Source organism: Drosophila pseudoobscura, chromosome 3 (genome assembly GCF_009870125.1).
Source record: "Drosophila pseudoobscura strain MV-25-SWS-2005 chromosome 3, UCI_Dpse_MV25, whole genome shotgun sequence".
NCBI lineage: Eukaryota > Metazoa > Arthropoda > Insecta > Diptera > Drosophilidae > Drosophila > Drosophila pseudoobscura.
In genome coordinates this window covers 15,692,891-15,711,585 of record NC_046680.1, presented here as the reverse complement: position 1 = coordinate 15,711,585, position 18,695 = coordinate 15,692,891, and the positions used below count along the sequence as shown (strand labels likewise).

Sequence of the window (18,695 nt, the reverse complement as noted above, 5' to 3'; positions counted from 1 at the left end):
CTGGACACCTCGAAGCTTTTTATTTGACAAGTTCATTTGTTGGTGCTATCATAGCTATGCATGTACATACAGCGTATTAAATTGTAAGTTTAAAACATATGCATTTTCTATCCATGGTATCCGACCTTTGATCCTGAAAAAAGAGTATGAAAGGTTCGACTTGAGTAAATCTACTTTTACCTGGAATTCACTGTGATTAGAGTTGTCGTAATCTCTTCTGATTGGACATTCATATACCAGAAATAAAGCCCATTTCTTCAGTTGACCAAGTTCACTCGACAACGCAATCATGAAGAACACTGGGTAAGTCTGCACAAACTAGGGGCGAGGCGAGGTCAAAGTTGTTCGCTAATCTGACTAATCCCTTAGCAAGCTGAGAGGCAAAACCCTGTTCATTACCGGCGCATCCCGTGGAATCGGCAAGGCGATAGCCCTGAAGGCAGCTCGCGATGGGGCGAATATAGTGATCGCTGCCAAGACGGCGGAACCACATCCCAAGCTACCTGGAACCATCTATACGGCGGCTGAGGAGAGTAAGTGAGCTGGTGCAGTCATTTCTGGATGGAGTTTGACCTTTGTATTCCGCACTAGTCGAGCGGGCTGGAGGCCGGGCGTTAGCCTGCATTGTCGATGTGCGCGATGAGAAGCAAGTCCAGCAGGCCGTGGAGGCAGCAGTGGCCAAGTTCGGAGGCATCGATATCGTTATCAACAATGCAAGTGCCATATCCATGACCCCCACACTCGACACGGAGATGAAGCGCTATGACCTGATGCAGAACATCAACACTAGGGGGACGTTTCTGGTGTAAGTGGGCCATCGGGGCTTATCTGCTGCTGGCCGCCAATCTCATTGCGTCCGATCAAACTCCACAGATCGAAATGCTGCTTGCCGTATCTGCTGAAGAGCGACAATCCGCACATACTGAACCTGTCGCCCCCGCTGAACATGAAGCCGCAGTGGTTCGCCAATCACGCCGCGTACACGATCGCCAAATACGGAATGTCCATGTGTGTTCTGGGAATGTCGGAGGAGTTCCGTGACCAAGGAATCGCCGTAAATGCTCTGTGGCCGCGTACAACGGTTCACACGGCAGCGGTGGAGATGCTCAGTGGCCCAGAGGGGGCTTTGTACTCCCGCAAGCCCGAGATAATGGCCGACGCTGCCTATGCAATTATTAGCCGGGATGCTAGGGACTACACCGGACATTTCTTCATTGACGATGATGTTTTGCTGGATGCTGGTGTGAAGGATCTTGCCAAATATGCCTGCTATCCGGAGAATATACATAAGCTGACTACGGATATATTTTTGGACGATACAGGACCTTTTGCTAAATTGTAAATTGCATGTATTTTATTGCCATCGCTGGTTACATGTTCTATGGGATAAATAACATAAAAAAGGTTTAATTTGACTCTAATGATTAAACTATTGGCTCTGTATGAATATTTTGAACTAATGCGGATTCGTTCCGTTTACCGCTAACTTATAAGTCTAGCGAGGGCTGACGGTTTCAGGAATGGAATATCAAGATTGTGCAACAGGTTATTCTCTTTATTATTATTCTATTACGTTTTTTTTGTTTGACTTTTTAGTCTAAGTCCTATAAAAGCAAGTATTTAAAATAAACCAGTTAAGTAGAAAATAGGTTAATTAATTGGATGAAATTATGTGGGCAGAGCTGAGAAGTCTATCTAGCTAGAAATATTAGACGGAATATCAAAAACGAGGAATATGTATAAAGAACTTGAATTCGTCAGTATATTTACGGTATATTTCTGAGGGTCGGAAGGTATATTTCGATAAATCGGTCACACTGAACATCACATCCCTGGAATTTTAATTTATGAAAACTGCGCGTGTTTTTGTTATTTCCTTAAAGAAGTTAAAAGTTATAAAAATAAGTTACAAAGTTTAGTTACAAAGTTAAGTTAAAAGTTAAGTCACCAGAGAACGCTGCTGCCCATTTGCAAAGAAGAGCTATTAACTTCTTGTAAAAAAAACGCGGGTATAATCTCGATATGGCATCATGCGTCTTATACTTCGTATTCCTAATATTTGCGGCTCATAAATTGACTGACGCTGCAAAGTTAAACCACCCGCGAGTGTTGCTTCCCATTTTCAACGACAAACCCGTCAACTTCACTTTGGAGGTGGACGAACGAAATTGCTACAAATGGTGAGAGGCGTCGGCACGGCTAGACCGGCATTTTAACCTCAAAATATTTGTTTTTTTGTTTGGTATTTGATCGCTGCTGGAGCGACTTGAAGGGTCGCAAGCAATCACTATGCAATACCAAGATATTGCGCCAGGATCAAATACCTTAAGTTCTCCTTTGGGCTAACATCCTAAGCATTGTTTAAAAGCTAGTTCCGTCTACGGGCCGTCCCCCATACACTATCTGGGTATTGCATAGTCTTTAATGTTTTATTTTAGGTTTTAACATGTTTTAACGTCGACTGGCGGACACTAAACTCAAATATATTTCAGGACATCTTCCCGCCAAGACCTTATATCTGTGCAACCGGTGTATCATGGCTTCAGCGAATGCGCCTACGAGGCGGTGGTCACAGTGCGGACCCGCGAGCGACGCCGCAACACGGCCATCGTGTTTGCGGAGGATGTGCAGACCGGTGCTATGCTGCGCTGCGACGTGATAGTGGACAAAATTAGCAGTCTGAACGTGCGGACTGCCACACGGCAGCTCTACCTGGAGGAGGCGCCAGCGATCTTCGAGCTGCACGCCTTCGACTCTCAGGGCAATGAGTTCTTCACCCTCGAGGGAATCGAGTTCAACTGGGACATCTCGGAGCATGACAGCAAGAAGCCGCCCGCAATGCGGTTCCTCACCTTCTCGAAAAGCCCCTACCACACTGTGCCCCCCGCCCTCGAGAAATTCGAAGCCGCTGGCCTCAAGGGCTACATGATCCTGCTGGAGGGCATCAATACGGGCACTTCAAAGATAACAATCACAATGCCCTATGCCGAGTACAGCAATGTGAAGCCCATGGAAATATATATCAGTGTACTGGCCAATATCATTATCGAGCCTTCCGAGGTTACGATCCTGAAAAAAGACTCCATTAGCTTCCGCATTCTCCAGCTGAAGATGGACAAGCTGCATGACATTACGAAAAGCAACCAGTACTTCCTCGAAGTGGAGGATGCCACAGTGGCCAGCTTGATGGGCAACACTGCAACGGGAAACGAGCTGGGGCGCACCCAGATCATATTGCGCGATCGAAACATGCCGGAAACCGATAAGAGCACCAAGGGGCCCAGTGCCCTGTTGACAGTGGCAGAGCCCCATAAGCTGGGCATCAGCCTCCTGCCTCACAACAACTGGGTGACGGTGGAGAGCGAGCGGCACGAGGTGGCCTTCGACCTATACGCTCCAGATGGCCAGAAGGTTATGTTGGGCAGCAAGTTCGGCATTAGCTCCCGACTGGATGAGTCTCTGTTTGGCATCATCGACAGAACGGCAAACGGCAGCCGTTTGTATGGCGAAGCCCTGAAGAAGGGTGTCACCCTGATCCATGGCACATACAAGAAGGTAAATAAATGACGATGGCCTCTCCAGTTCTTTTCTGAGATTCAATCTATTGCAGCTAATGGTGGAGGCAGAGCTGCAGATCTTTGATGAGCTGCGGCTCAAACCCACTAAGGTGATCCTGCCCTACGATCCGAACAGCATAAAGCCGCTCAAGCTGCAGTTCCATGCGACTGGCGGGGACAACAGCTACGTCTGGTTCTCCGGCAATCCGCAGGTCCTGCAAATCGACGCCCAAGGCTTGGCCACTACCGAAATCCGGGACGTACGTGCCTCCACTGGCACGCAGGAGCATCACGAGGACGGAAACCTGCTGGCTGCCCACACCACCGTCAAGGTGGCCCTTGCCAAGAACCAGAACGTGGCCCGATTGGCTCAGATCTACTTCTTCTCGCCGAAGCGGCTCGAGATCAAGAAGTACAACTTCGAGACGGCCCTCAAGGACTACGTGCTTCTGCACGTGTCTGTCTTCGGCCATGTCAACAACTCGGATGTGCCGTACACAAACTGCGATAACTTGCACTTCCAGCTGGACTTCAGCCAACCCATCCTGCAGCATGAGAGCAACGGAGAAGCTGTTGAACTAGCTGATGATGCGTGTCATGTGCTGAGGCTGCGGGCCACTGCCGTGGGCAGCACCTCGCTGCGCGTCTCGTATGTCTTTCAGAACAAAGTGCTTCAGGACACGGTAGATCTGCATGTGTACGAGGCGCTGAGCGTCCTGAATCCCGTGGAGAACGAGCTGGTGCTGCCCATTGGCGCGTCGCGAAACTTGATCTATGTGCATGGGCCGCGCCGCATCTTTACCCTGGAGGCGGAGCTCATCAAGGCCACAAACTTCAACGGCAAGATCGTCGATGTGTCGGAGATTGAGTTCGACACCCAGGACCCCATCACCTCGTTCAATGTGCTGTGCCGCCAGCTGGGCGAGACGGAGTTCACCTACCGCGTGTACAACAGCCTGGCCACGTCCAATTTCGTCGCCTATAGTTCGACGGTAACCACCAAGGTGCACTGCGTGAAGCCGCGCTTCCTGAAGCTATACGCCAGACAAGAGCTGCGCCAGTCGTGTCCCCTTGAGCACCGCTCCTCGCTGGTGTACCTCAAGAACCAGGAGAATAACTTTGAGATCGAGATAGAGGTGCAGGACGCCAAGAACCGCAGGCTCATGAACGTCAGCTCGCTGTGGCTGGAATGGGAGTTTGCCTCTGGCGACGAGCGATACCATGTGGACAACATTCCCCATCGGCAGCTGTCCGAGCTGGAGTACTTCCACGGCGTCAGCGTCCCTTCTGCCGAAATCCTCGTCCTCACACTGAACGAGGTGGCGCCGAACTTCCGCATCAAGGGCACGGTGGTCCACTACAACGATAAGATGCTGTCCCAGCAGAACATTAACGCGGAGCGCCCTCCCTTTGGGGTCGAGAACGTACGTGTTTCGTGGAACTCGCACTCAAACCAGTAGTTCCTAACTAACAGCCTTTTGTCTTTTTCGCAGCGGAAAACGGGCAGTGTCACTACGCCGTTGATTGAGAACGAGATCAGGTTCCACACGGTGAACAGAACGCTGCTGGCAAAGGATGCAATCAGCATCTACCTGGCCCCCTCGTACAGCGAACGCATCCCCCTGGCCCAGGGAAGCGGCTTCTTCCAGATAGAGCTCTCCGAGTCCGGTATTGTCAATGTGGTGCATGACGAGAAGTCCGGCGGACTGGTGCTGACGCCGCTTCGTCTGGGCCATACGCGCCTCGAGCTGACCGACCGCTGTCTGATGAACGAGCCCAGCCATCTGTCCATCTCCGTGGTGGGCATCGGCTCGATCAGCGTGGTCAGCATGGATCGGGTGGAGCGAGCTAATTCCATCGAAGCGATTGTGCAGCTCTTCGACACCAATGACAATGAACTGCACGTGGATCCGCAAAATTTGGCTGTCTACGACCTCTCCGAGGTCGTATTTAATCCGAATATATTGAACGTGCGTCTGGACATGCAGCACAATCTGAGGCCCGGCCAGATACGGTACAGCATCACCGGCAAAAATATCGGAGAGACGAAGATAGTCTTCCAGTCCGGCAAGGGGTCGCAGCAAGTGTCCAGCGAGCCGATCGTTGTCCAGGTGTTTGCCCCGATCCGCCTCTACCCGCGCGACTCCACACTCTTGGTGGGCAGCAGCATCCAGATCTACAGCCAGGGCGGTCCCCAGCCCAACACAAACCTGATCTACACCGTGGAGAAGGAACAAGTCGCGAGTGAGTGTCAATCGTAGGGACCATTAGGGATGTGTCTAATCTCTCGCTCTCTCGTAATTGTCGCTTAGCCATGAGCTCCGCCATTGTCACGGCACATCGCCTGGGAGCCAGCAATATCACCGGGAAGTGTCTGATGAAGAACCCCGTCACTGGCAAGGATGAAGTCGTCTCCCAGGACACCATCGAGGTCCGTGTGGCTGCTCTGAAGGGCGTGGAGATCCGCACACCGCTGGTCCGGATTCGCAGTGGCGCCGTCATGCCCGCCACCCTATGGGGCCAGCCGGACTTCTCGCCCATGGTGCTGGGAACGCTGGAGGACATGCAGATCACCTGGACAGTCAGTCAGCCGGGAATCGTGGAGATATTCAATGTGTTAACCGAAGCGGGTGGGTTGTGTTTCTATACAACGATACGATTACATATACCGTGCCCCGATACGGCATTGCGGCTCAAAGATCTCAGCTCAATGCCCACCCAGTGCACGAAGAACGAATACTTCGAATGTTCTCCGATGAGCCTGCACGGTTGAGTTCCAGTGCAGGCACAGATACGGAACATACAAATCATCTGATCCCAAAAACTTACTGTATTCCTCGAATACTAACATTTGCCATATATATTTTATAGGAATCGAGTACCAGAGCGGCGACCTAATCTCGGTACGGGTGCGCGCCCTGAATCCCGGCAAGGTCACAATCACAGCGTCTGTGCGACTGGCAGATGGCACAAGACTGCCCTCCTCCAGCGTTGAGCTAATTGGTAAGTGCCCATTCGGCCGAGCCACTGCCGAGCCACTCCCTTCTCTGACCCTCTCTGACAATGCGGTCCGCAAATCGAAATTTTTATCGCAGTTTTCAAAACACTGGAGCTGCTCGGACCCAAGCCCATCAAAATGGACGTGATTCTGGCGGCGCCACACAGCACGCTTCAGTTGAAGTCCAACATCGACGAAGCGGTCTATAAGCTGGATGAGCAGAGCAGCGGCATTGTTAGCGTGACGCCAGATGGCACTGTACACACAAAGGACACCCTCGGACGGGATCTGATAATTGTAAGTGCTTGTGTGCTGTTTGCGCGCTTGTGTGTTGGGTTTGGATTGCCCAAAATCGGCTTAGTTCGAAAATTGTAAATTGCATTTCCTTTTGTTGCGTCCAGGCCAAAACCGTGGACCAAAATATGCCCATCGGCATTGAGGTGAAGGATGTGCAGTACATCCTGGTGTCCCTGGTGCCAAACATAAAATTCAGGCAGCCAGAGCACAAAATACCGCGCGGCACGAACCTCGTGTTCAAAGTGTCGCTGCACGACAATCTGGGCAACGAGTTCTCCCACAACATCGAGGACGCCAACGGGCTGCGCTACGATCTGGCCACCAAGGATGTGGTCGATGCCCAGATCGGCAACAATCTGACAATTGCGGTGAGTGTCCAGTGTCCAGTGTCCAGTGTCCTGGCCAGAGGCTGTTCATTTTTCACCACTTTCATAAATCGGGTTCCTGCAACTTTTATGCCAAAGCATACAAAACTTTTCCTTTGTCATGTTTGCCTGGCGGAGAGAGATCAAGCGTGGCCATGGAGGCGGAGACAGAGGCGGAGTCGGAGGAAGCCTTTACTTTTGTGGTTTATATGTAAATTTCCACTTTAAGTTTTTCGGGGCAACTTATTTCAATTTCTATTTCTGTGTGCCACGCTCTGGCAGCCAAAAACCTCTGCATTTTAATGCACTAGATAAAAGCAGAGCTCGACTCAGAGATGGAAACAGAAACAGAGACTGAGCGAGGCCTGCTGCCACCTGAGGATGAGTGCGAGGCGACGAGGGCTGCGCTAAAAATCTCCAAATCCGGCCGCATGGCCACGTCGCCACGTAAAAATACAGCACATGATGCTGACCGACCAGCAGGCAGGCGGATTTTTGGGGCTCTTAAAAGTTGCGAGTGACCACAGGCAGAGAGACCACAAGAAGCAGCAGAGGCTGCAGCTGCAGCAGCACATAATGAAAGCTCCGGCCCTCTCGAGGCATATTCCCTGTCCAGGCACATTCCTACTATTCCTACAATTCCTACTCGCATTAAATTCAAATGGCAGCCTTTAGTGCTAAAAGATATTAATTTTGAATGCACACTCGTCCCCCCCCCCCCACACACAGCTGAACCTGCAACGCGAGACGAACAACATGATATCCATCAGTTTAAGGGACACGATGCGCGTTAAGTATGCTGAGGACTATATCAAGCTGTCCGTGGTTGAGTCGCAGAACATCTACCCCACCAAGGTGAGTTGGCTTTGCAGTCGAATTGTGCAGCAGATGTGGCCACAGGATGTGAGCAGACAACAGGACAGGACCACCCTGCAATGGTCTTGCAATGCTAAACGTTTCTCATAATTCAATCCGATTTGTCTTGTCTCTTGTCTCCCCCCCCCCACCCCGGATGCATGCACAACCCTGTGTCCCACGAAACCAAATCCGCAAATGTTCAACTGCTGCAACCGCATCGCATGCCCATCACATGCATCGCACCGCATCAACCTTCGCCTTTGGCCAACCTTCAACGAACCTTCGTCACATCCACAGACAATTTTCTCTGTGGGCGACATCATTTGCTTCGATTCACCGCTAACGTTGTCATCGATTTGGAGCAGCTCCAATGAGCAGATTGTGACGATTAATAAGCGCACAGGTGAGTAGTTTGCCATCCCCCCTTTTCCCCCTTTTTTGGTACTGTCTCTTTTCTGATTACGATTACGATTACGATTATGAGGATAACTATCTTTAATAGTCTGTTGAGGGTGGATTTGATTCAGGATTGGGAATGGAATTTTTGCTATTGTTACAAAATTTATGCATGCCCGACTGTCAAGCGTTGCTTGCCCACTGCTGCTGCATGGCATGCCCACTAATCCCGTAAATTGGCCTATATTTCACGTTCGATTTATTGATAACCCAATTAGGCTTGTTTTCGTCTAGTTTAGGAACAACAAAGCCCCGAACCCGGCCATTCTCTGGCAATAATTTGCATTAATTACTTGGCAATCGCGTTGAATTTCCCATAGATTGCACTGCCCCTTTTAGGCAGGAGAATTACCAGTAGAGGGTTATATTGGATCGAGTCAAATAAAGCATAAATCTGGAATCCTCTGAGGGATATTTATGCAAGCTCATTTTGGGGATTATTATGTCGAAGGAGGAATGTATTCAAAGGAGTGCACGGCCACAAAACCACGTTTGGTCCCAATGGAAAAATTTTGTAATACGAGTACAGTGGCAGGGAAACAATCCTCTAGGGCAAAATTTCCTTTGAGCTTAGAAAGAAAGAGAGAAAGGGGGTTTCCTTTTGCTCTGCTTTGCTGACTGGGGATATCCTCATCATACAGTAGTCCTTAGGCCAGTGCCACTGCCACTGCCAATGCAGCTTCCCCACAAACGCTCACAATTCTAGTTGAGCCATGGCCGGAATACGGGTAAACCCCTTGACAAAATTCCCGACGCAAGCCAGCTAAGCGTAATACATTATTCATGGAAGACAACTTCTGCCCACGCAACAAACAAATGGAGAAACGCAAAGGAAAATACAACTTTTCACACTTTTCACGTAGCAAACGGTGGCAAAAGGCTGGGGAATAGGCAAACAGGCAAACGGGCAAACGAAACAAACAAACAAAAATGGAGACGTTTAACAGCCACCAAACCAACAGACGAAGAAATGTGGGCAAGGCCAAGATGTGATTTCGCTGTGGGTTGTGTTGCCGTTCTTAACTGTGTGCTGCACTCAAGCATAAAGATAAAGTATCTATTGCCAGCCAAAAAGAAGAACTTACCAGGTGAATAGCACTGAAAGTTTCTGCCAATAAAATGGACTCACAGACAGAAGCACAAGCGGCGGCAGTTCCCTACTACTGTATCGACACACTTCCCATACAAAGGATCTAGGAAGAAAGCAGAACGCGACAGATGCACAATGAATCCTCGAGGATACAGTTGCCAGAAGTCTCCGCTGGGACGCTTCCACAATCAGATTCAAGCAATTAAATCATTACAATTCCACCATCATCTTCGGAGTTCCATTGGGCTTCGCTTCGCTGGCCTCAAACCATGAACTTGTTGATATCGAGACTCGAACTTTGCTTCGAGGCGGAATTAAACCTGAAATCGGACCAAGTTTCTCCTATTTAAGCATTGTTTGCTCAGTTACTTGAAGCACTGGCAAAGATGTACTATAGTATTGTACTCGAACTAGAATGTATTGTAGGGGGAAGCGTTTCTGACCCCGTCAAACAAGTCTCTTTATTCTTGTTGTGCCCTCTCATGGGTGTCTGTACGAACAGTAGTATTTCCTGCTTATTGCACTTCAGCCATCAGCACCATCTTCAACCCAAGGAAAGTACGAGGGGTATTCTCTACAGCTCTCTTTAAAGTTGTGAAACTTTAGATATAGATATTGGCCTGGTAGGTACTGTTTCGTGGTAGGAATGTCGACTTTGAACAGTGGAATGTGTTTTGCTTATTGCACGACTTTAATCGGAAGGTTTTCCAAAGCTTGAAGGAGAAGTCCTGCTGCGTTGCGTGTCCCTTGAATTCCTCTCCTTCTATGAGACTTATTGGAAAGCGATTATTTATTTCCTTTTCAATTTTCAATTGACTATTTTGCCATTGTTCAGGGAAGCGACACGAGATCCCCAAGCAATTTATACAACCAATGTCCTTCCCATCTGCAGATTAGTTTTAGTTAAAGTTTTTGTTGTCGTTGCTGTTGCTGTTGAAAGGAGAACAAAAGCGGAAAATCAAAGCCAGCAGTCTTGTGGCGTGTCAGGCAGCCACTGAGTGGGTAATTCCCCAAACAATTAGCCATCTGTTTTCTGGCCGTTGCTTAAAGTAGAATTCGCTCAAACAATGAATAATTATCGGGCTGCAGGCACACAACATGTGTACGCTTTCATATGTAAGTACATTATGCGGCCCTGCCCCCAAGCGATGTATCATTCCGTTCAGTCCGGTGAACAATAGTTTAAATTGGCTGCTCTTGTTATCACACATTGAGTCCTTACTACTAACACCTGCAACTACCCCTCTCCAGCTCTAGCCCTGAACATTACTTATGCCTTGCTGGATTGGAGAGCTCTTCGCTTTTTTAAACCACATTTCGTTTCGCTTAGGCATTGCCCGCGTGCTGAACCACCGCCACAAGGTGGGCGAGAAGATTGTGATCACCAGCGGCGATGGGGCCAACCCTGGGGGCTTCATCAAGTACGGTCTGGAAGTGCGCGAATCGGATGCGGTAAGCCACTAGCTGCTGCAACTGCTGTAACTCCTCTCACCTCACCACACATCACCTTAATCTTGCCTTGCAGATTGTGTTTGCCAAATCGCTGGACATATTCAGTGGATCCGAGTATCGGGGACTGTTGGTGCTGCGCAACCACATGCAGTCCGAGAAGCACAGCAACCTGGTAGGCTAACCCTTGGCATATCCACTCCTGCTAACTCCTGCTAACCCTCTCTCATTCCCAGATCGCTCACAACGCAACAAAGTGTGCCATTCAACTGGCCGATGAGCCCGTGGATGTCTTCGCCTGTCGAGTGGTGGCCAAGGATGCACTCGGCCGGCAGCTGCTGAAGCTCTACAAGGCACAGTCCATGTTTGATGCCAGCAGCGGGCAGTACGTCTGCCGCGTGAAGCTGCTCTCCAGCTTCATCGAGCTGCTGGCCCTGGTCAAGACAAACAATGTCTATTTGGAGCTGCAGGTGAGATCTGTTCCTATTGTCTTCGACAACTCAAGCTACTCAAACCATATCTGTACCTCGCTAACCACTATGCTCTGCTCTGCACAGGCGACGATGCCCAGCGGCGTTTTGGATACCATGTCACTGAAATTGGTGCCGGGCATTAAAGTGAAGCCCGAATTGGTCCAGGTGACCGATTTGAAGCCACAGGAGCTGCACATCAGTGGGCTGGACAAGGCGCTGCACAAGCTGCAGGTGAGTGGGATGAACCGCTGCGATGCATGCTTCGGGCTGTTCAGAGACGACGCACTTTGCTCTTATTTGCGAGACAATCATAAGTACAAGTGGGTGGGCCTGAAGGAGTCGCACTCGCACTAGCACCAGCACTCTGAGCGGTAATAAAATACAGGAAATTGCTTTACAATGTACTCCAGTGATGTTTCCAGCCACTGCCACTGCCATCGCCATCGCCAGTGGCCCTGGCGGCTTCTTCAAAGTACAATATTATGTACGACAAGCGCTGAGAGTGCTCTTCGAGCTCAACGGAGCGAAGGGACGGACCAGCCGAATACTGTTCCATGAATTTAAAAGTTCCTGCTCATGAACTGTCTGTCTGTCCTTGCCGGCCAGGCAACCATCCATTGTTGCCACTGTGGTTGTGCCGCAAGAATCGCCGCAAGTTGTAGCTGGAGCAGCCGCAGCAGCAGTCGCAGAGGCAGGGGTGGTGCAGAGACAGAGCCACAAGAAGGAGCAGCAGCAATGCAATGTCAATGCAAGGCATTCGGAGGCAGCAGGCTGCCTGCTAGCCAGGCCACATTGTCCCACCCACCCTCCCCTCCTCCGTTCTTTGAAGACAGAGCAGAGCAGAACAGAGTCGTCTCGCCCTTGTCTGAAAAATGCAAAATGACAGCATTTTGCTTGACTTCCGTTTCCGGCTAGCTTGAGGCTTTATTCGCCCTGGCATTCAGTAAAATATTAGCTGCATTTGCAGCAACTCTAATTACAGTAAAGTGGCCATTTGAGATATTCAAGATAATTTGCATTTTCGGACAAACCCGAACAACAGCAACATTAATGTTGCTGACTCTGGAAGTCGCCTGGTGATCTGGCTGCGGGATGCGGAATGCGGGATGCTCTTGGTCGGTTGTCACTGGTGGTGATTGGCACTTGAATGCTCAGTTCGCCACTCAAAGAGCATCAGCTGCAAGTTGAATGTTTGTTCTGGAGTGGCCACTGGGAGTGGAACTGGGACTGGGACTGGGACTGGGAGTGGATGGGCGCTTAGCAGCTGTCATCGAGATGCAATGGCCATTGTCCGTTCGGGCTGCCCGAATAGGGTGTGCTTTGCATTGTTTGAGCGGTCTGTGTTTTGTTCCTCTGTTTGTCTCTGGTGCAATTGAGCGTTTTATTGGTGCAGTACTCACTGAAGAATCGGGGGCATGCCACTCGAAATCGGTCCGTTCGTCCGTCCGTCCGTCTACTAATCCTCCTGCTATGTTCGCCCCGCCGGCGCTGATCGCTTTGCTTTTGATTAATTAATTATTTTTAAGCTGATGCCACGGACCGGCATCAGCTTCACAGGAGACAGACCGCAGAAGACATATTATGTGGCTGTCAATTTCAGTGCTCAGTGCTCGGTGCTCGGTGCTCAGTGCTCTCGGCACATTTTTATTAAAATGCACATTCATTCTCAAACAGACGACTGTGACCGCACTGCCCCCCCACACTGCCCCCCCACACGCATGCACGCACGCTTGAACGCTGGCAGATGCATCGATGGGTTTAATAAAAAATACATTGGTCTGCATAATTTTAAATTAATTATTCAATATTCCCTTTCGTGTATTATCGATGGACTAATAAGGACATTTTTCAACGGGTTTCGCAGTTGCTGTTGTCGATGTGCCTGCACTTCCGTTTATTAACAATGTCGATATTTTTTGTCAAGTACTTATTATTATGCATTAATATTATATAAATGGGTGTATGGTTGGGGCTCGTTCCGATGTCAGCAGTTGTTCTCCATTCACATCCGTTGCCGTAATAACTTATTTCTTTCCGCTTCTTTTTTTTTCTACCTATCCTATTGTTGGGGTCTCAAGGGCATATTGTAATGGGACTTATGTGCAGCATACATACGTGTGTAAAAACGATTGTTTTTTGTTGGGTTCTATCCCCTTTCTTTGGCCACTTCCCAATTTGCAGTCGGCCAGACTTCTGGCACCTCCCAAGCCCCCGAAAGTCGTATTAAAACAATATAAACCTTACCAATTGGCAATTATTTAAAAGTAATCATAAATTTTACTAATAATCCAATGATTTATGATTTCCAAGTGCAGGGAGTTCCACAGTCGAGCACAATGACTGCCACTGCCACTGCCACTGCCACAGGGGCAGGGAGAGGGACAGGGACAGCGACTATTTTGTGAATTGAATAATTCATGTCAGATATTATTAATTTAAATGTTGCAGAAATAGTCAAACAGATGCGTTTGCGATTAAAGTTCATTTGGTAGCATATATTTTCCCTGTTCAGGAACTTTTGATGAGCCCACTTCAACTCTTGTTTTTGTGCAAATGGAATTTGTTTTGAAATATTTACTCAAGGCTCCGATGGTTGTTGAGATTCCATTGAGAGAGTGTTGGTCAAATATTATCAGTTTAGCAGCAGGTCACAAGGCAAGGAATTTGATATGGGAAGAGAGCCAGTACCCCCAGTCCCCCCAGTCCCCCAGTCCCCCCAGTCCCCCGGCCATAGACGCTCAGAGACCTGTGACTGAAACACAATCCGTGTTCAGCATGCAATTTATGTTTCAAGTTTCAACAAAATGCACACAGAAAGAAGTGTGTTCTTTATGCATAACATTTATTTGATATTATTTTTAATTAAATGATTTTGCTGCACATTCAGATATCAAAATTCATTTCAAAACAATGCCATCTGTCTCCCAGAAATCCCATCACTCTTCCCCCTTTTCCCCTTACGTTGCTTATTGAATTTCCTTGGAAGCTTTTGGCGTGGCAAATGGGGAAAGGAATCATGTTGAATGGGAAACCATAATAATTTTATTATAATCTAAATTAAATGAAATACAACTATTTAATCCGCGGACAGGTCAAACCATCGAACAGCAAATACTTCTCTGTGGATTTCATTGAGCACGGCCATGGCATCGGCAAATATCGTTTGCAAATCTTCGAGGACTTTCCGCTGGATGAAAACTATTACGTACTGATTGAATCCCCGGAAACGGAGCAGATCATCAAGGTATGCTATGATGCCAGCTCGGTTTAATCTGAATCTTATATTTTAACCATCAAAGTGCCTTTAAAATGTTGCGCCAAAGTAATATTTCACCAAGAAAATGAGAGAGATACTTGGTCTACGTGTACATATGTACAAGAGCCAGGCTCTTGCGAAGGGTACGGATGGATGTAACAGGCCGAGGGACAGGCTTTCCTCATGACCAACGTCCGTTTGAATGTCAGGATCCCCGGAAGAGGAATGCCCTCGTACCATGGAATGCCATGTAAAGCCATGGTATCCTCTAGTCGGAGTAAAGACTGTAAAGACTTCCTCCTGTTGTGCTGCGTTTTTTCAATTTGGAACATTTTCTTGTCGTTGCACTTGCAACAGCCAACAGCCAACGGCCAACAGCCGTGGCAACAGTAGCAGCAGGGAAAAGCACAAATGTAAATACTACGCTGCCACTCCATAGCCATGGCCATTTCTCATTCGGTACCTGATGCCATTAGATAGTGCAAACACGCTGATAGCCAGCCGCGTATCAATTTGTTGTTGCGGAAACTTGTTCTCCCCTCCCGTCTTGCGGTGGCGCCTCGAAGTGAAATACAAATGGTCTTTCCGGGAGGGCCAACGGAATCGAATAAATAAGTTTCCTTTATGCACCCCGACAATGGTCATTGCAACGGACCGAATAAAAGGAAGGAGCAGCAGCAGCGGCAGCAGCAGGAGCAACTGCAACATCAGCGGAATGACGTCTGTCTTGCTCAACCTTTGGCGAAATTACATAAATTTCGGCCCTGCCCGACCTATAAACGCTATCTGCAACCGTTTGGCCTATAAACAATGGCAGAATCGTTAGGTTTGTGGCTGTGTCCAACGCTGGGCGACACTGCATTGCCAATAAATTTTGGCCCATATGTCGATGGAACGCATGTTGGGTCATTCGGCCAGCAGAGAAAGTGTCCTGCAGATGCCTCTACCCGAACAGCCGGAAGCTTACTTCTGATACAGCATATAAAGATGATTAGTAACGGCCGAGTTGGGATTGGACTGTGGGTTCAGGGATTAGCATTATGTTTGTTTATAATTCCGTTTGATTATTTGTCTTTACAGGTGCCCATTGTGGGCAGCACAATGCTGGCCCAGAAGTGCACCGACCGTTCGTATGGCGGACCTCTGATCTCTCGTCTGGTGGAGAATATTGGCTTCCTCGCCAGCTCAGTGGTGATTGTAATCATCTCGATATGGGGTGAGTGTGTACATACCTAATATATATGTATGTATCTATTCTCTATTCTATTGACCGAGTAAATTATGCACAAAACTAAAGTCGGCCCGGCGGAGTGGCTTTGTTAGAGCCGAAGCATCATAAATCATGGGAAAGGACTGGACTTGGAGTCAGTCTCGAGTTGCTGTTGCCGTTGCCGTTGCTGGTTCTGCTTTTGTTGCGGTTGTTTGCAGTTAATCGCAAATTCCATGAATTTTTAATCAGCCCCTGGCTGGAGGAAGCGGAACTGGAAGAAGATCTGGAGAACTGGAGCTGCGGGCATCCTTGAGCGCCATCCTTTGACGCAGACCTTTTCAGTGGTGACGCTACCTGTGTCCTGCGTTTGGGACAACGCTTGGTTAAACCATGGCCATTTTCCTGCATTTTTACACGCGCAGCAGCCGCAATCGAGTTGAGTCTGGGGTCCGAAAGTTGCGGCAAAGTTTTCCCCTTTTAGGACTCGCTCTTTTGCCATTTTTCAATGTACCTCTGGCTTGTTTGCCACAGCCCCGCGGGGCAAGCAGTGGGCGGCGTCTGATAGTTTTGTGCTATCGCTTCGAAAACACTTTACACCCAATAAAAAAGTGAGCAACACAACGTAACACAACACACCACAAAAAAAAAACCCAAATAAAAACAGTCATGGCTAACCTTAGCTTGGCTTGGCGCTTACCTTGTTCGCCTGCCAAACTCCCAAAAGAAGATAAGAAGTTTCGGTTCTGTTTGGCTTGGGATAGTCCGCCCTTTCGAGCCCTCAGAGGGTGCGTAAACAACCGCAGCAAAGGGGGAGGAGGAGCAGCAGCTATATCAACAGCAACAGCAAGAGCAGACCAAATTCTTGATTAATTGCATCTCGCATGCATGGGGGTCCATAGAATGACGCTGCGCGTATATATCGCCAAAACTTTTATTTCTGTTTTTTTTTTTGTTTTTTTTTTTGCTACTCACTCACCATCTTTCTCCCCCTCTCCACTGCAGTGTACATGTCTTGGTTCCAATCGGAGGGCGTCAAGCAAGTCAACTCTGAGGGTAAGTTTAATTAATAATTTTGAGTGCGCACAGCCCCGGGGCCAGCAGCAGGAGCAGCAGCAGGAGCATCTGGAGGAAAACTAGCTCCAACTGGAGATGAAGGCCAGGCGGCCAGGCGGGCAGGGAGCAGCAGCCACGCACAACTTTGGCTACACTTCTCTATTAGTTTCAAGTTTTTAGTCATTTCGTGCATGAATACCAAAAAGTTTCGGGCAGCGCCAGCGATGCCAGCCCGAGCGATAAAAGGCGCCGTCTTTGCACTATCATCATCAGCAGCGTTGGCAGCATTTACAGAATTTCTTATTTATGACTTGAACTTTGATTTTCGAGCACTTTTTTCTGGTCGCGCCCATCGTGATGGAACTGCAGAGCGACCCACCACCGCCCTGGCTGATGCATCAGCTCAAAGCGTGCTAATCATCGCTGGGAAGCTCATTCAAATGCAAAGCATTCAAAGGCGCCCCTGGATACCAGTCGGCGACTGCACTCTATCCATAAATTTATCAAATTTAGATGTAATATGCCAGAGTTCAAAGGTTTTCCTCTGGAAAGTTTCGCGCTAGGGGGTCTGTTACTTTGTATCAGCTTTCTCCTCAACGGAGCCTGCATTGCGCACTCTCGAATTACCTTAATTACAAAATTAGTCTAATTACTCAGGATTTCTGCTCCAGCCCCCATCCAGGGCCCCAGCCCCCCTCTAATGAGGGGCTTGCGAGGTCAGCAAGTCGACCCACTCGCGCAGCGCCCCCCCCCTGCCCATTGGCTGCCCTGCACGTAATTTTCACACTAATTTTAATAGCTAAATTATTTGTTGTTCCGCCCTGTGCTGCCAGGCTTCAAGGACTAATTACATGCTTGGGTCTTAGCTCGGCACGAGAAATTTTTCAGAGAACTCGTGGAGGAAATTTCGATTCCACTTCCCATGTTTTGAGCCCTATTTTTTGTATCTCCTTACAGTTTTCCAGAAGAAGAACTCGAGTCCCACCGCAAGTCCGTCCTATAGGCACCCCCAGTTATACGCCGGTAAGTGCTGGATTATAAATAGTACGATTGATACATCAGCTGTGACATGCTTTTTCTCTTGCTGCAGACTCAATGACCCCGACGATTTCTCGGAATTATTCTCCTGGCCGTCTAAGGGAAAATCTGGACAGTTCATCGGATTCATTTGTTTACGGCCACCCGCGGCTGAACTCCCCAAACAGATCCGGCAATTCGCCTCGCTTCAACTAGCTTGAAGTTCAAAAGGAGGCTTGATATTGGCCCTGAAGTTTGAGAGTTTGATCTGCGATTCCCTCCTCATTTTTTTTGTTATATTTTCGTTATGTATATAAGTCGAGTCTAGTGTAAGTTTTGTAGTGCCTAGTCTATAGTTAAGGGGAAACGTAACACAGCCAATGCACATATATTTTCTATAAAAACACTTATTTATTCGCTGGGAGGCATTTATGTTGCGAAAATCCTACACCAAGAGACTAAATAAATGATTAAGAGTAAAGAATGCTTGTCTGTAAAGCGGAGTCAATATTCAACGGGTTGCCTTTCGGTTATCCCGCCATTGTTCTCTTCAGGACCAACGGCTGTCGGGCACGTGCAAAGGCACTTGAGTTACTCTGCCACTCTCCCACTTTCT

General features: G+C 48.6%; 2 protein-coding genes across 2 annotated transcripts; both read left to right on the top strand.

The window, feature by feature from the left end:
• Window positions 1-148: 148 nt before the first annotated feature.
• LOC6898673 (hydroxysteroid dehydrogenase-like protein 2) lies at window positions 149-1,443 on the top strand. Its single transcript, XM_002138642.4, has 4 exons — window positions 149-303; window positions 370-533; window positions 592-805; window positions 874-1,443. Exons 1-4 carry the CDS (start codon window positions 290-292, stop codon window positions 1,340-1,342), a joined length of 861 nt encoding a protein of 286 aa, XP_002138678.2. The 5' UTR covers window positions 149-289; the 3' UTR covers window positions 1,343-1,443.
• Window positions 1,444-1,792: 349 nt separating this feature from the next.
• On the top strand, window positions 1,793-18,565 carry Gp210 (nucleoporin 210). The gene is made up of 19 exons (XM_001361302.5): window positions 1,793-2,180; window positions 2,493-3,555; window positions 3,611-4,981; window positions 5,051-5,801; window positions 5,870-6,187; window positions 6,429-6,560; window positions 6,653-6,852; window positions 6,957-7,220; window positions 7,947-8,072; window positions 8,373-8,478; window positions 10,952-11,073; window positions 11,147-11,245; window positions 11,307-11,540; window positions 11,628-11,774; window positions 14,635-14,787; window positions 15,880-16,015; window positions 17,012-17,062; window positions 18,020-18,085; window positions 18,153-18,565. The coding sequence occupies exons 1-19, from the start codon at window positions 2,023-2,025 to the stop codon at window positions 18,293-18,295; spliced, it is 5,640 nt and encodes a 1,879-aa protein (XP_001361339.4). The 5' UTR covers window positions 1,793-2,022; the 3' UTR covers window positions 18,296-18,565.
• Window positions 18,566-18,695: the final 130 nt, after the last annotated feature.

What these genes read in the sequence shown, in the direction of transcription:
- Gp210 (XM_001361302.5), top strand. Translation starts at nt 2,023, where the DNA reads ATGGCATCATGCGTCTTATACTTCGTATTCCTAATATTTGCGGCTCAT. An exon ending in CCGAGAAGCACAGCAACCTG is followed by an intron (nt 11,246 to 11,306) that starts GTAGGCTAACCC and finishes TCTCATTCCCAG; the next exon opens with ATCGCTCACAACGCAACAAA. An exon ending in GCACCCCCAGTTATACGCCG is followed by an intron (nt 18,086 to 18,152) that starts GTAAGTGCTGGA and finishes CTCTTGCTGCAG; the next exon opens with ACTCAATGACCCCGACGATT.
- LOC6898673 (XM_002138642.4), top strand. An exon ending in CTATACGGCGGCTGAGGAGA is followed by an intron (nt 534 to 591) that starts GTAAGTGAGCTG and finishes ATTCCGCACTAG; the next exon opens with TCGAGCGGGCTGGAGGCCGG. An exon ending in ACTAGGGGGACGTTTCTGGT is followed by an intron (nt 806 to 873) that starts GTAAGTGGGCCA and finishes CAAACTCCACAG; the next exon opens with ATCGAAATGCTGCTTGCCGT.